General features: G+C 29.4%; 1 protein-coding gene across 4 annotated transcripts; it reads left to right on the top strand.

Moving 5' to 3' along the window:
• Positions 1–11,318: 11,318 nt before the first annotated feature.
• Positions 11,319–18,123, top strand: LOC113368226 (acetylcholine receptor subunit alpha-L1-like). 4 transcript variants are annotated; one of them, XM_026609792.1, is made up of 9 exons: positions 11,319–11,528; positions 11,692–11,736; positions 11,900–12,009; positions 12,163–12,343; positions 13,447–13,603; positions 13,670–14,246; positions 15,582–15,607; positions 15,650–15,801; positions 17,878–18,063. In XM_026609792.1, the coding sequence occupies exons 1-9, from the start codon at positions 11,319–11,321 to the stop codon at positions 18,061–18,063; spliced, it is 1,644 nt and encodes a 547-aa protein (XP_026465577.1). The 4 variants fall into 4 exon arrangements, with proteins under 4 accessions (XP_026465577.1, XP_026465576.1, XP_026465575.1 ...); XM_026609791.1 differs by adding an exon at positions 14,471–14,479 and having other exon boundaries at positions 15,582–15,801; XM_026609790.1 differs by having other exon boundaries at positions 15,582–15,801; positions 17,878–18,123.
• The last annotated feature ends 251 nt before the right edge of the window (positions 18,124–18,374 follow it).

Here is an 18,374-nt window from a genome sequence, read left to right as displayed (position 1 = left end):
TGTTGCATAGCATTGTGCCTTAAGGCAAATTGCTGGAACTTGCCGTACCAGAATCAAATAGCAAATATCTTTTCGCCTTAAACACTTGAAAATGTTTACATTACCATGCCGAATGAGGCATCTCTCTGAGGATATCTAGCTTACGATTAGAATAACGCATATGAATATATGCATTCTTAAAATGTAAATGTAAAACGTATACAACCTTGTATATTTAAAAAAAATGTAACAGTATTAGTAATCATTTTTAATTTTTTTATAAATGATCATTTTTTAAAGAATTACATTTTTTTTTACTTTTTCTCTGTAATTCCGAAACCGCTAGACCTGCCTTTCCAAAAATTTATTTGCAGTTTTTCTTACTTTTTCATCTGTAACTCCAAAACCGCTAGACCGACTTTCCAATAATTTAATCAAATTTTCATTTTGTCAATATAGACAAAATGTTTTCTGAACCATTCAAATCTGACGCTCCGTTCTCTCAAAAACTGAATTACCCTTTTTGAAAGGTTGAATGTGTAAAGAACAATTTAACAAAACTACGACAAAATACAAAAGAAAAAAGTTAAGGTAAAATGCGCAGATGATAAACACTATTGTATTTGTAATCATCGTAATGATGATTTTGACTAGATCTCAGTTCATTGATACGTAGTTACTGTAATATTTTGACTGATTAGTTTACTGATAATTATTAGATAACATTTTTGACTGCTTTTAAATAAGAAATTTGTAATAACACTAGTCGTGATAGGATCTTATTAATTATAAAAGGACATTGATCGCATAATTCAATTCATTTCATGTTGACTTTAAAAACATACGTTTTGTTGTTAATTATGATATTATATTATTAAGTTTTGTTGAAATAATGATGCTGTGTTGTGTTACATATTTTTAATAATAAAAGTTTTTGTAAAACATTATGGTGCTTATACCTATTATTTTTTAACTTATTTTTGTCTGTCACAACCATCTAGGGCGTGTAGCCGTTTGAGCATTTCGCCCATTTTCTTGTATGATTTTATTTTATGTCTGATCTATTGTATTTACGGACAGTATTTCAGTTTTTTCTCGTACACAAATGTTCAAAGTACCATTTAATTTACTTTTTTCCAGCTAACTGGTAAATTAACAAAAATATAACAGATCAAAAAATGGCGCAACCGTACCTAGACTATCCTACTAATGGTTTATTTTATTTTTATTATAATTTTAAAATTATATGAAAATCCTAAAATATTTGATGATTTTCGTTATCAATGTTGGAACATAATTGATTTAATAAAACAGCAATTAGTTGCATTAAATGATTAAAAGATCTTCTAGAATGAAATAAAAATGTTATCATATTGCTTCTATTAAAATATGTTACGGATTTATAATCCTATAAGTTGGTAGTCACAAAGTTTCAAAAAGCTTTGTACTTCAGCCGTTTTAGACATAAAACATAAACTTCACGCATGCGTTATAAAAGAGACAGAAAATTGTACTTATGATAAAATTATTTAACAATTGTTAAATGTGTTAACTGAAAGCTATATTAGTATATTTAGACATTTATAAAAAATAAACAACAGGTAAGTAGAGTCCTCGCCACATCCAAAAGTACCACAAGGAATGCATGGCATAAAAAAGTTTGGAAACCGATGGTTTAGATTATAAATCATCGGTTCCCAAATTTTTTGGGTAATATATATTATATATATATGGTGATAGAGTTTATGGTCTAAACTTTAACCTATGAACGCTATCACTATATACAAAGCTATATTAAAATAATTTTCTTTTTATCTTTTAATAATTGAGAAACGGCTCGGCAAAACAACGTAAAGCTTTATCACATAGGAAGTTTCATCAAGCGTGCTTTAATTTAAAATCCATTTTTTACACTCGCATACATACTACACATACTTTTTTTCAATTTTAGTTTCAATCGATTCAGAATAACGTGACATGAAAAATTAACCCGATCGTATTTTATGGGAAAAACGTAAATTTCTCCTTCAATAAGATTATACAGACTTTCATAGTAACGGTAAATATTGATAGTAAAAAGTAAATGTAAAATAAATTCCGAACAATATCTATAAAACTTCTAAACTAAAGATCTTGATATTATTCATAGACATACATATATATCTGTAATGTGTCTCTTAATCATTATAATGAACAACATCAAATTCAGTGTGAATACATAACAACAGCAATTTGACTGTTATAGGATTACATGCTGTACTGCATTACATTAATATGGCAGGCAGTAAAATAATGCAAATTTCTAACAGCTTTATGCCTTTTAACTGATATTGTAATAATTCTCTATAACATTCGCTTAATATCTGGTTTCGTGGCAAGCATTTGTTTCCACGGAAGTACAATGGCGTTCGTAAGTTGGCAACCCTAGATTAAACGCTTCTCGCATTGTAGATATATATTGCGGTCATTAAAAAAGCAATTTCACACAAACGTCTCTCATAGTTCTACCATTTGAAGTGAAGATCGTTGCCTGCTTTCGGTGGATGGAAACAAAAATAGATACGTCGTTTGAGAATGTAAGGAACTCGAACCGATTTCTGAATGAACTTTTCATTCAGATTCGAATGTATGATAAAACCCGGTTATAAATATTATAGAAATGAACACAATAATCAGATTTTTTTAGGTGTAAATTGGGTGAAATAAACTAGACCAAGAAGATAAAATTTCACGACGTTTGTCTTAATCGATTTATTCAATAAGATTTATCTAAGTTTTGCCACTTTTCAAAATTGTGTGTCGAAGATCAATATTTCGAACTAATGATCAATTCACGTAGGGTAAGTTATTATAATCGTCCAAAAATCAAAATTGAATTTTTTTGCATATGTTCACGTTTTGAAGGTTCCTGAACATTTTGGCATACATTAGAAAAAGTTGATGTGTGTGTGTGCACGTGTGTGTATAGATACAACTTTTCATTTACGTTTTCGGGCACACGGATCAACCGATTTGAATGGTTTAAAAACATTCGATTCCTATTTATAGGGAGATGTGCTGATTAGTTTTTGGCAGAAGTCAGTCCAGCCATTTTAGAGTTACGAAGCAAATAGAGCAGAAAATAGAAATCGAGTTTTTGGGACAACGGAGCAATCAAATATAATGATCAAAAAAATATTCAAATCTTGATGATTGGGAAAAATAATCATTAGTTTTTAGCGAAGGCACGACCGGCCGTTTTGGAGATACGGAGCTAAATTTGCAAAAAATGCTGTTTTTGAGAGAACTAAATATGGGATTTAAATGATTATTTATTTTTATACTTTTCATGTAAAAATATATAAACGTCGTCGTAAAAAGTATATGCTCTTAAATTTTGTCTATAACATACGAATTGCGAAAGTTGTAGTGCATATAATAATATATTAGAAATCATTTAATATTAGTTTTCAAATTTTCATCGCTTCACGGGAAGTTCTAGTATTGCCTGAAGGCGCGATGCTATACACCGATAGTTATAATCAAATTTATACAATTTACATACATAAATAACTTCTTCAATTTTATTGTAAAACTATTTACAATGACCTCAAGTATCAAAAAAGTATAGTATTATATTAAAATCGAATTTTCCGGCTAAAAACTTTTTCTTTGGGTAGTTAATAATTGAGCTTGAAAGCAATTAACTTTAATAGTTATATGCATATAGAAATGATTAAGATAAGGCATCTTTTAATATTGTGATGGCAGAATTTTGAAATTTAGCAATGAAGGTTGATGACTTCATGGCTAACACAATAATATAAAAATACGAACACAAATAACTATTATTCCCAATTTTGATGTAAAAAATTAGTATATCTGTCAAAAACCTAACTTTTACTTCGGTAAATTAATAATCAAGACAGAAACCAATTAGTTGCAATAGTTGTTTTATATGATTGAATGAATTTATACTAATTGAATAGCTATTAGTACTAAGATAATTCCATAAAATATGTACCTATTTAACACGTTTTGAAACAAATTAGCCAAGATAGTCAATGTTCTGCTGATATATAGTTTTGCTGAGTTGTTTTAAGTTGCCCAATTTGAAAACAGCGAGGATAAAATCACTAAAAAATTTGTACCAAACTAGTGGACTGATTATTGGTACATTCTTGAAATATTATAGATTTTCTTTAAAATTTAGCTTGTAATTGGTTATGATAATGTTTTTAAGTTTTATGTTTTAAGTGATTTTTTAAAAAAAATAATCATATTTGAATAAATAATGACACATGAATATGTAGTCAAAACAACAAAACTCTAGAAACTATAACAAGCTACTTTAAACTTTACAACACATTTTTTTTATATTTGATCTCAATACTTATTCTGGATTTGATATTATGCGGTATTTCAAGCATGATCAATAAAATATAAGACCAATCAAAACGATTTTTTTCACATCTGGTATCAAGCAGCACTAATATCCGTTCTTGAATGAAAATGTGATTTATGATTTCTTTATTACAACTCTGAATATAATCGTATAACTAATAGAACTTTTTGTGAATCATAATTAGTTTGCCTCAAAAAGTGAAAGATATAATATATCTGTTTATTATTTCATATATACTAAATAAATATTATGAATGTTTATGGTCAAACACTTATTTGAACATTAAATACATATACCGGTTTGATCATTAGTTTTAATAATCTATTGAAATACTTTAATAATTAAACTATTGATTGAAAGACTGATTTAATACTATAATTTATATATAATTTGTGATATATAACTCTAGTTCGATTGCATCCCGGTGTATAATTCGCAATGGAGATAAAATAACAATGTATAACTATTCAAAATATCTCGCCAAATATTAGTAATTCTATATATAGAAGACACACTATACAACTATTTACTCAGTTATATCACGTTATAGGTATTAATAGTATTTATTGTTCAGATTTGGCTATAAACATGTCATAAAGTTTGCCATAAATAACTTTATATGAGGCTGTATAACGTAGAACTTATGAAGAAATTACAAGATATAAAAACAACAATCAATGGAATATTTACAAAAATCAAATTAGAGCACGTGAACGCACAAATATAAAATACATAGACGAATTATATTGAAAAATAAAATTCTGTAACGCCATTCTTATGTACCAAATATCAAATTCCAGATTACCCCAAGAGTGTGGTATAAACACATAATTTAATAAAATATTTTAATTTACGTTCATAGTGCGGTTTGTAGAATAGCAACCACGTACTTCGGTGGAAATTAGGTGATTAAACATTAATGTATAAATTACATCTTATACTCATTTGTATGCAACGGTTTGGAATATTAACTGTGCTATGTATCTTGCTGGGAATCGTTAACGGAAACGTCTTACAGGAGACGACTCATACAAAATCGAGATAATAGTTATTCAAATCTACAGTGCAACAAAAATTGATAGTTTCACTGTATAAATGATCATAATTAAGCCAATTGTATATATAAATATATAAATAAAATTTGCATGGGTAGAAATAAAAGAGAGCTGTTGTTACTGCTCTATTTTTTTATTTAATATTAATGAAAAGTCTGATGTATTTTGTATTTTACGTAATGGCAGAATTGTTAATATTACTAATGCTGCATTTTGTTCAATTAGAAAGGAACCAGTAGTTTTCGGAAGAGAGTTTAAAATTGAAGAATATTTATATGATCATCCATGAATACCATCTTTAATAAGAGAATATATGCTGAGTTATCGGACTTGGAATCATGGCCAATGACAGAAGTTATGACAAAATACGCAGTGTTTCCTCTTAGGACAGAAATGGAAAATTATGCAGTATTTTGAATAGAATGATAGTAAGTTTTGTTATTGATAATTTTTATAGTTTATAATAATATATATTAAAATGGATGTTTACAAGTTTCTTTGCTCCCAAGGGCTCAAATTCAAAAAAAAATTCTGAATGTTTTAACTCCTAATATTAACTTTAACATAGTCCGTACTCCAACCAAAGTCTCTTGGATATTCTAAGTTATAAAACAAATGGAATTGTTTTATGGAAATAACTCATATTATTATCATAGAAACTTTGTTTGGAATGCGGACTATCTTAAAGTTATTATTAAGAGCTAAAACTTTCAGTGATTTTTTTCTCAATTTGGAAGCATTTGCGCCCCTGGGAGCAAAAAATTTGAAAACATCCATATTAAGGATCACCCTCAATACATGGACATAAGGAATCAGACTGTGGGGATGCTCCAGGAATTCCTAAATATTACAACTCCAGAGACTACAGTCTCAAAAGCTCTAAAATTGATCATCAAACCGTTCTGATATCAAACAAAAATATACATAATGACCTAAAAACGGACACTGTACAAGAAGTAATAAGAAACAGATGCATATCCCATTTTAATCGACTCGGAAACCACAAAAATGGTATAGTCATATCAATTGCAGACTCCTCGAAAACTTGGAGGATATAAAAAAATAAAATCAAACATCATGCATTTTGAGAGAAACGCTATTAGATGTAAACCATTAAATCGCAAAAAAGGTTTACCACACGATCATATTTTAATATGATGGAAAAAAAAACGCCGAACAAAATTGAGCAAATCGTCTCTTCAGAAATACCTAGTATTGAAATTGACAGACTTGCACCACATAGTCTAAAAAAATATTATTCATAGTCTATATGGATCATGTTGATTATTTTGCCAACGAATGTTACTTAGAACATATGAACAAGAAAATTTTGCTGATGCTTCTAATACAGTTGAACCATCAACGTACATTTGCTTTTTACTATCATAATGACTAAAACTACTGAAACTTTTGTTAAGATTCCTGATTAATGCATGAAAATTTTACCTCACATAAATATCAAGTATGTCTGTTTATTACCAGATAACTCTTTTGAGATACGACTATTTAAATAATTAAATATTACTATAGTGACCATAGGTGTACAACAGACTCCAAAGTTGTCCGAATATCCAATGCATATCAAATCATGTCGTGTTTAAGTTATATACAGACATCATAACATCTCGTCGTACAGAATACAGAAACGCCAAGCTGCTTGCCTATGGCGCGGCTTGTTCGAATTTTTAATAGACAATGAATTGAATTTTAGATTTAGGGGAATATTACAAAGATTTTAGAGAATGAAACGCATTCAGACACGAAGCACGGATGTTTGCTTATGCGGGAGGCGCTATGAGCTCGCAATAATTAAAAACATGCTAAATATTCATTCATCCCCCTTGTATTTTTCTCTCGGCTAAATATTTTTCTGAACACGTTTGTATGGAAAACTTTTTCTTTTACAGTATATCATAATGTAATCACAAATCGCGGCCGTTTATATATTTAAATACAGCAGAAAATTGCAGAAATTATTCATAATCGGAGAATTAAAATAGACATCGGATTATGATCATTTCTGCTCACACAATATTTCCAAAATTTCGAATATAATGTTTTGCTATTGCAATTGCCACTTTCATCTACGTTCATTATAGCTATTCCAAATTAATTAGTTTGACATATGTGATATCAGTTTTTTTTATTCATAAGAATCAGCATTACTTACATTCTATGAGTTATTTTGATTCACATTAATTAAATATTAAGTTGTCAAATATCTCCCTTCCGCTTTTTTGCTCTTGGTTTATAATACAAACAGGCGGAAGGGAGATATTTGACAATCTATTATGATTATATAGTAGTTACCCCAGTGGGTAATTACTATTAGATACAAATGATTGGATTATACTAATATACCAAGTTTTCCTAATTTTGATGTAGAGAGCAGCCTTACATTCAGCATTCATTCTGTTTCACACATAAAATTTTATTATGAAATTTTAATAATTGATTTTTGTATTGGTATAAATATACATACAGACTGATTTCAATGTTGTTGTGTATCACAGAATAACAATAATATGTCAAATCTATAGTTAGTTGCAGCATGAACCATTTTGCAAGTTGCGGCAATAATGATCAACTATAAATTTGACAGGAGTTAGAAGAACTACAGCATGCAGAATAAATAAAATGGACTTGCGGTATGATCATCCCCCGGTTCATTGCCCGAGTGTCGGACCCGGACATATACGCCCCCTCTCTCAGCGCGAACAGACAGAATCGCTGGCGGTGACTTCGGCCGGCGGCTCTCCTGTGATCGTACGCGGCTTAAAGAACGCGGCGGCGGCGACGGTCGCCATGGGTGCGTTCATCTAATGTCACTTTAAAAAATTGTTGATCTGTCCGATGCTATCGTTTGGCGTACATTATTATCGAAAAGTGGTCGTCCGACACCAGAGCGCACTAGACACACACATACACACGCGGGCACGCGTCACACACAGCGTCGCACAGTACAGCGTCGTTACCCACCGCGCTCAGGCTTGCGCAGCGACTGAAGCGTAGGCAGCGATTCTCGTAGCGCTGCCGGTCCTGGGACGCTACGAGCGCGAGTCTGCGCCCGGGTCTTGCCTCTCTCCGGGGCGTCTCCGGGCTTGCGCGTCGAGGCCCCCGTCAACCGACTTCACGTGGGACGCGGGAATTGAAGTTTGAATTACGTCAAAGTCTAACGGAAAATGATTTTTATTTATTTTTTATTTCTCTTATTGATCAGAACATAAATTGCATACTATGAGTTATTTTGATTCACCAGCATCAATTTTAATTATATACAGTAGTTACCCTAAGAGACAATTACTATAAGATACAATTTATTAATTCAAGTAAATTGACCATATTTTTTTAAGTTTTTTTAATTCTAGGGTAAGGAGCGGCGGAGCAACAAGTAAATTGGGTAGATTGTCTGATGATAAGTAGATCTTGTTTTTATGAAGTTTTTAATTATATAAAACTCAGATGATAATGCAGAGATTTATTGCTCACGTACCAGAATGCACCTGTCATCATTCTAATAATAAGGAGTTGTGATTGAATCCACTGTACCATTGCCACATTAGACTTGTTAGAGCTGCTCCAAAACTCTATTCCATATTTATTTATTCATTTATTTATTTGTACGCCAATCGGTTTTGTACAGTTTTATAATATAATATGCTAATTTATAACTTGTATATTTATAACTATATATACATACACATCTACTTACATACATATATACATACATATAATACGCATACATATACATGCATACACATATATGCACATTCACATATAAGTACATAAATACATACACATACATACGCGTAGACTTTATAAAAAACTATGATAATTAAAATAAAATAATACTTTGGTTAAATAATATGACCAGTAATAATAAAAATTATTATTATACAATTATGAATCAAGATTTTGTGTTCAAGTGCTAATTTTAAATCTTTTCCAATATGCCAATATCGTTTTCTAACTATGGATTTGGTAATTTTGATAGTCAGATCATCATTCAGGGTTTTATTGCTAGCAGAATTCATCATTTTAAGTAGATTTTTTGGATCCGATGTACCAAGATCACATTACATTTGCTAGAGCAGCTCTATTCAGTTTTACCAGATAGGATTTTTTATCTAAATCAATTCGAATTTGTTTTCTAAAGCTAATTTTAAATTATATCTTGATTTTAAATTATATTTAATAGTTCCTATTTTTTATGTGATGTGGTATTTTTACGTTAGTCTGTGGTCTAGATGTACCCTTAGGTATTCAATATAATAATTATTTGTTTTTTTTTTAATTTCAATAAATATTACAACTGTTGAATTATTAACATGTAGTAATATAGATAAATAATAACATAAATTTAAATAAATAAAAGTATTTGGTATTATCTGGTGAAAAAATTACATTTTAAGCATGCTGTCTTATATATCAGTCTTATTATATGCGCGTGTCTATTACATAGTTGTACTTGGATAATTATGATCAGTTGATAATACTGGTATAATTCCAGCAGCATAACTATGTAATCTAAAAGATTGCACATCTACATGAAAAATTCCTTGGATAAGATGTTAAGTTAGACATTCTGTATATAGTAATCAAATCATTTCTAATATTCTCAATTAATTAATGTTTCAGTCCATTATATAAATTAAATTTTATTGCTTTTTGTTGATAGTAATGCAATTGGAATATGAAGATTATACAAATATCCTTCAATGCAGATTCAAATATATCAAAAGTGTAATTTAAACATGCTTTAAGTTTAATGAGATATTACATCAACATTAAATTTAATTAAACGAGAGAAGAGCAATTTCTAGAAGCTAGCATTAATTAATGTACTGTGTAATAATCTTTGCAAGCATCAAATATAGACCTAATATACCCTATTGCTCTGGAATCATTATTAATGTAATTCAGAGTATTATATTATTAGAACAAAACAGAATTATAATTACGCAGGGAGACTTTGAATAATACAATGAAAAGAGTATAGAACTTGAAACAAACATTTAGGTGTAAAGTAGTAACAATTAGTTCTCGTCACGTTAGTAAAAATCAACTATAAATTTTATTTTTATATTTACTTTAAATTATTATTTACAAATGAATATTTGAAAAACATTTGATCATCATACGTACTTTTATATGAAATTACTTGAGTATTGTGAATTGAGTATGTGATATTCGTACATGTGTTATGAATTCTAATCTTAACAATAGTACATGTGAATTATGTACGATTCTATTGTAATTATTCAAATTACCTCTCCAAACATTTTAGGTGTGCAGTTCAATTAAGGATCATATTACGGTCACTGCGGTTTGTCTGCTGATCGGTGTTCAATTATCTCAAGGCGGCTTTGGTGAATTGATGAGATTTTCTATCATCCCTCAATGTATACCAGTGTAGGCATGCAATATATGCATGCACATACATATAAATAAGGGAATGCATATGAGTTCGAACTGAATGCAGGGGTAGTAATAATACAACGAAGAGATTCTTTCTCCCTCTTTGGAGTGCGAAACTCTGGCGCATGCGGCGGATCATCGACCACGCCGGGATGAATTTGGAGAGAAGACAACCTACGTGACTAGGAAATGAAACTTGCTTATACACTGGGAATGGTTTAGAAAGAGTCGAAACGTTGAACATCCCGAGAATATTAAATCACATATATTCCTGCGCCGCTTCATCCTAACAATGATGAAGCTCCAGTCTCTGTTGCACGGCCGAAGCTCCTAGTTCGCCTCCACCGTTTCGTTAAGCAGTCACGTTTACGGAAATAAACACTAAACTTAAACAAATTGTGATCGCAATAAATCAACAAAAATGTGACATAATCATTCACCTGAACCATGGACTGCAGTGTTCGGTGAATTGAAATTGTAAAATGTATCTTACTAAATCTGCTCGGAGTGCAATACAAACTTTACTTGTGTTTTTGGTGTTAGATCTAAGAGAAGTAATTTGTAACCCTGATGCAAAGAGATTATATGATGATCTGCTGAGTACTTATAATCGACTTATCAGACCCGTCAGTAATAATACGGATACCGTACTCGTCAAACTTGGCTTGCGGCTTTCGCAACTTATTGACTTGGTAAGGCTTTTAGATAGATGTCAAGGGATGTATAAGGATTATAAACTATGATTACCTAAAATACCATCTAACTATTTTGTATAATACTTAAGATGTGTCCCTTGTACTTATAGACGTTAACGTTATTAATCTATATTATATAATTGGATTTCTCTATTTACAGAATTTGAAAGACCAAATATTAACCACAAACGTTTGGCTAGAACATGTAAGTAATAATGGTTTGATTAGTTATAAATATTAAAATTGTCAATGACCAATTTGCAGTCGCAAAGTCAATAGATATATTTTAACAGTATTTTTATATATTGTCTATATATCTTTTAATACTTGATACTAAAATACTTTAATTTATATATTTTATTTCCTAGGAATGGCAAGATCATAAATTCCAGTGGGATCCCACTGAGTATGGAGGTGTCACTGAACTTTATGTACCATCTGAACATATATGGCTCCCAGATATTGTTTTATATAACAAGTAAGTAATATAAGTTTCTTAGTTTTATTAAGAGTATAAAGTCTCTGGGTATTGACAACAAGTTTTAGTGTCCATGCAGTGCAATTTATATTATTACACAAAATATAAAAATTATATTGAAACAAAATTTTTATGTAATTTTTTCATATTTAGTGCGGATGGTGAATACGTAGTAACAACTATGACAAAAGCTGTTTTGCATCATACTGGAAAAGTAGTATGGACTCCGCCGGCAATTTTTAAATCATCATGTGAGATAGATGTTCGATATTTTCCATTTGATCAGCAAACTTGCTTCATGAAATTTGGTTCTTGGACATATGATGGCGATCAGGTATATTAATTCTTATATTATGGAGCATGTTTATATAAAATTGGAAATTTAATCCCTTTCCAAGCATATGTAGAATAATTATCAACCTAATCTTAATCAGAAATTTATGAAACTTAAACAGAAATTTAAATATGTTGATCTTTAAAATTTTTTTTTTTTATTATTATTTCTGTTAATTTTAACAATCAGATTACAATACAATCTATAAGTTAAAAGATCTTTAAAATAAAGGTATTTTCATATAACAGCTAATTTAAAATATTAGATATGTCAAAAATCAATTTCAAATATTAGATTATTGTAAGTAGTAGACATTTTTTGGACATAGTTACAACAATTTAAAATCAATATACAGTGACGATTATATATTATATAGTTCAGTTTGTACGTAACATGCATTAAAGAACATTTGATTGAAGATGTGTTCTAAACAATTATGTCTAATAAGAACTTACTTTATTTCAATTTATAATTTGACTATAATTAATTGGTTTTGAGATTCACTACAGATTTCCCAAAATTTACATATTGAAAAATTATGGTAGGTTAGATGTAGAACCAAAAAAATTGAATGAATAATAGAACCTAAAACATAAGGAAATTTAGGAAGATGTACGTTCTATTTTTAAAAATTAGATAACATGTAAACAATTGCAAATTCATTTTATAGTGTCTTAGTAAAACAATTTAGTCATCAAATACAAACATATTTTTCACAATTTTATTGAAACTAAATAAGATCTTTGCACATAAATCTCAATGATTATCACGAATAGAAATTAGTTTTGAAAGATTGACAATTTTTGTTATAACTATAATAATATAATGCAGATATTGGAACGTAACATAGACAAATATGAATTCAATATATGAATATATGCATTATATGAAAAATGAGACTTAGGCCTTTAACGCTTTGCCGCAAAAATATAAGTATGTTAATGTTTCTAACTCTGTATAATGAAACAAACCTTTTCATACAAATATTTTGTAAACTATATGAACGTATTTAGAAAATTCTTTGACATCTATATAGACCTTAAATTTAGCTGGATATATTCTTATACACAAATGTATAACTACAATAAAAATTATTGCATTAGATTGATTTAAAACATATAAACCAAAAACTTGGAGATAACAAAGTCGAAGTTGGAATTGATTTGAGGGAGTATTATCCCAGTGTGGAGTGGGATATCTTGGGTGTTCCAGCCGAAAGGCATGAAAAATATTACCCTTGTTGTGCAGAACCGTATCCAGGTAATAAAAATCATATAAAGTGTTTAAATTTATATGATATTTATAGACTGTGTATTTATTTTTCAGATATATTTTTCAATATCACTTTGCGACGCAAAACTCTTTTCTACACAGTAAATCTAATTGTGCCATGCGTCGGCATTTCCTATTTATCCGTATTAGTTTTTTATTTACCTGCTGACTCCGGAGAAAAAATAGCGCTTTGCATTTCTATTCTCCTATCACAAACCATGTTCTTTTTACTTATATCCGAAATCATACCATCTACATCCTTAGCATTGCCATTATTAGGCAAATATCTTTTATTCACCATGCTTCTCGTGGGTTTAAGTGTTGTGATAACAATTATAATATTAAACGTACATTATAGAAAACCGAGTACGCATAAAATGGCACCGTGGGTGCGGAAATTTTTCATAAAACGTTTGCCAAAGTTGTTGTTAATGAGAGTGCCAAAAGATTTGCTCAAAGATTTAGCAATGAACAAAATTGCTGGTCGGGGAAAGAAGAGTAAATTCAGCGCGGCTCTTGCAGCTCAGCAGGCGCATGCGGCCAGCGGCGGTTCGAGTCCCGACTCTATCAGACATATGCAAGGCCGGCCTAGCGGTTGCAATGGATTACATACCACCACTGCCACAAACAGGTAATTAACAGTAATAAGTAGGGGAGACTGGGTATGGTTGTGACACTTTTTTGTTAATTCACTAGTTAACTGGGAGAAAAGCAAATTAAATGGTAATTTGAACATTTATATACGTATAAATATTGAAACACTGTCTTCAAATACGATGTATTAGTTGTAAATCAAATTATTCTAAAAAAGAGCGAGTGTCACAACCATTCATACTCTCAGGACGGTTGTGACAGTTTATGCTTGTCTAGGCAAGTAAATTAAGTGGTAAGCTGTGAAATTAAGTAAAAAATAATTAAAAGTTAAATTAAGTGAAAAAAATCAATATAATTCAGCTGTATGACGACTGTTACTACCGTACCCTGGCACAACCATACCTAGTTTTCCCTACTGAGTCTGTATTTCATTCAGATTATTAGTTTAATTTAATACAAATTTTTCACAGTATTGAATATTGATTATTTATCAGATTTCATTTATTCCTTTTTATAAAACTTTATAGGACCATATTTATATAAGCTTCTTCAGTTTTCCTACTATGTGCTTACTGGCATATAGAGAGCGAGAACAAATTACTTATTGGCACATAAAATTAGTGTACCTTGCAATAAATCCTAAAAAAAAACTCAAAAATTGGTTTTTCTAACTAAAAAACTTCAAAGGTTCAAATCCAATTCTACCGATATTGCATGCTAAATATTCGGAAATGTTCAATTTAATTCTTGAGCCTTGTTTTAACGCCTTGACTATAAAATTCAACTAGAATTATAAAAAAGTTCAAAATAAGTCATTTTTTCCAGCATAATTAAATAGGTTTGAATGCATACATTTATTAAAAGGATATTAATGGTAAAAAAAATATCATTTTATTATTGCATTTAAATTTGCACTTTTGAAAAAAAAAATAAACTTTGGTGTATACAATAGTATTCACAAATTAAATCTAGTTCATATTATTAATAACATTTAATTGATCAGCATCATTAAGAACTGTAAGTAGACTAAAAAAAACTGTTATAACGCCAATTCTCGGATAAAATAAGTAACTTCTAAATTTTAACCTACAAATAACAAAAATGCCAAATAATAATGTTATCGTAAGACACCACAAGTTGTTTTGAATATTTCTTCTAAATAAGTAACATCCGTCATAAAAAATAATACGTCTATATAGCTTCTTCATTCTATAATGTAATCGTATCCATTGTCTAATCTCACACATAAAATTTAACTGTTTCAGTTACATTACAAGTAATAATCATTAGAACTATTTTCAAATTAAAACATAATATTACAACCATTTTCGGAAATTTATATAATTACATTTCGAATTTCATATATTAACAGATTTAGCGGATTAGTTGGCGCTCTGGGCGGAGGAATTGGCGGAATGGGCGGCTTAGGCATAGGTGGAGGTTATAATGGGCTGCCTTCCATTATGTCTGGCTTGGATGAGTCTTTGAGTGATGTTGTGCCAAGAAAGAAATATCCATTCGAGTTAGAAAAAGCAATACATAATGTGATGTTTATTCAGCATCATATGCTTAGGCAGGACGAATTTAATGCGGTAAGTTGATTGCATGAAATCATTTAAGTTACGAAACATATAATGAGAAACAGGTGATATATATATATATATATATATATATATATATATTTATATATATATATATATATATACATATATATATATATATAGCTTGAGAAATATAGATAGTTTTTCTCAAGATGCAAAAATGTAGCATCAATGTAGATATCGAGACTTTATCAAATTTATTATATAGATGGATTAATTAGATTGGAATAAAGAAATCATATTTTTATTAAAATGCAAGTGACCTTTAGAATCATTATAATTATAAAATTGGTGGTTCATCTGAAAACAGCACCATATTTTTAAATAACTTACATATTTTACATACCTAATGTTAAGGATACTTAAGATCCAAAATTAGTTATATATCTATATGTTTTTATATTGTTTATTTATTCTTGCCTAATAGCCTAAAAATACAGTGATACTTTAATCCTTTAATAACAAAAGTTATGTACTTTTTATTATATTTAAAAAAATATATCAAGAATGATAGTGGTCGTACATAAACCTATATATGAAGTTTATGCTTTTAATAATTTTACATTTTAAATTCACTTACAGTCAGCCTAACATTACTATTAATTTTACTAATCGAAATGAAATTTATGAACTATGAACAAGTTGCAAAAAAATCTCAATATTTATAAATAATCGTCTTAATCAACAAGAATTGAGAATTAACCACTTTTTAAATTGTGACAATTTTTTTAGAAAATATTTTAATATTGACTTAAATAAATAAACAGATACTTAAATACACTACAATATACTTAAATAAATATACAGATACTTACACAAAGTTTCAATTATGATGTTGAACGACTCAGAAAAACTTGAAACGTCTAGAGAACATAAAATATACAAACTGAATTCTCCTGAATAATTAAATTCATTCGGGAAACTAAAACAGTTATCATTATAAAAAACCTTTAAGTAATCCTTATGAAACCTCTAATATGCAAAGAATTAATTACTTTTATAACTTCAAACTAAAATCATGAGCGTTTCGTTAAAATTTAGCAGCATTTATTTTCATTTTTGATGTCTTCCAAACGTACCATATATAAATTTTTTTGATGAATACATATGTGGAGAAAATCACAGTTTAAATTTATCTGAACGCCAATAAACCTTGTCCAAAATTTGCTATTAGTTAAATGTCACACCACTTACCACTTATCTCTAAATTATTTTGCTTGATTTCTTTATCATAAAAATGAAAAAGAAGGCTGTAATCTACTCTAAGTAAGTTTTCGTAAAACGTGAAACGACTTAAGAGCTATACAAAATTTTTTGCTGCCATATATCAACATATTTTGAAACAATAATTAGTTGTTTAAATGGCTAGGTTGTCTATCATATCTATGATTAAAATATTTGCATTTAAAATATCTATTAGTCGGTTCAAAAATGTTTATGATACTTCTTACCGTTCGCAAGATATTCGCTAAAAACCACTTTGACAACTTCAAATGCGTATATCTCAAAAACTATTTGAATTACGACTAAAATATTTTTATAGCAGCTTTGTAACGTCTATCAGCAAGTTTTTCGGAAAAAAACGCAAAAAAGCATGATGTTTTCCGATTTATTCGGCAACCTTTAATTATATTGAAGTGCAACTATTATTGGTAGGAGGGTCCACCCTGGTTACCATCACCTTATATATGGTTATGCTACGGCAAATTCAAAAAATTTTATAAAATTTTTTAGATAATAAAAAAAATCTTAATTAGAAAATTTGAAAATTTTATCTTATTTATATTTTTAAATCACTTTATTATCAAATATGAATGAATACATGGATTCTAATGCCTCTGGCTAATACAACAAATTTCAATCACATATTTTGAAGGCACATACTATTGTTCTAATCTGTCATTGTTACTTTCACACATTTTGGGAGTAAATTCAATGAATATTTGTTAAGACCTCACATCCATTCCATCATCGTGTATGCTTCGAATCTGTTTAAACATCAAACAATAGAATGTCTCATGTCACTGTATATATTGTATCTGACTGAATACCATGAATCTATTGTAGGAAGACCAAGACTGGGGATTCGTAGCCATGGTTTTAGACCGATTGTTCCTGTGGATTTTCACAATAGCCTCGATTGTAGGAACATTTGCTATACTCTGCGAAGCACCGGCATTGTACGACGACACTAAACCAATCGATATGGAGTTGTCATCGGTTGCCCAACAACAGTTTTTACCAGATGTATAAGACATTAGACCCATCATACTTGGTATAAACTAATAAATAGGTAACATTACCTTATCGCAATAAATTGATATTGAAAAATTGTATAAAAAATGATACTAATGATTTTTCGAATCTTATTAAATTATAGCTATAAATCGGAAGTAATAGAGACAATCCTAATGTGTTTTAAGCGTGCACATTTATCCTGATAAGTATAATTAATAAACCGATTTACTTGACAAAGTATAAATATTAACACGACTTGTTCTAAGTGCTACATTCTAGTCTGCCGGTTATTCAATTAAATTTGTCATAAATTATTACAAACATAT

This window comes from Ctenocephalides felis, unplaced genomic scaffold (genome assembly GCF_003426905.1).
Source record: "Ctenocephalides felis isolate EL2017-DRISC unplaced genomic scaffold, ASM342690v1 CF-g0.4_SCAFFOLD_01170, whole genome shotgun sequence".
NCBI lineage: Eukaryota > Metazoa > Arthropoda > Insecta > Siphonaptera > Pulicidae > Ctenocephalides > Ctenocephalides felis.
This window is presented reverse-complemented; position numbering and strand designations above follow the sequence as displayed.

Bases quoted from the DNA above. Each gene is read 5' to 3' on its own strand.
- LOC113368226 (XM_026609791.1), top strand. From the start codon at position 11,319: ATGTATCTTACTAAATCTGCTCGGAGTGCAATACAAACTTTACTTGTG. The intron at 12,344-13,446 runs GTATATTAATTC...TTATTGCATTAG, and splicing joins GGACATATGATGGCGATCAG to ATTGATTTAAAACATATAAA. The intron at 15,802-17,877 runs GTAAGTTGATTG...AATCTATTGTAG, and splicing joins GGCAGGACGAATTTAATGCG to GAAGACCAAGACTGGGGATT.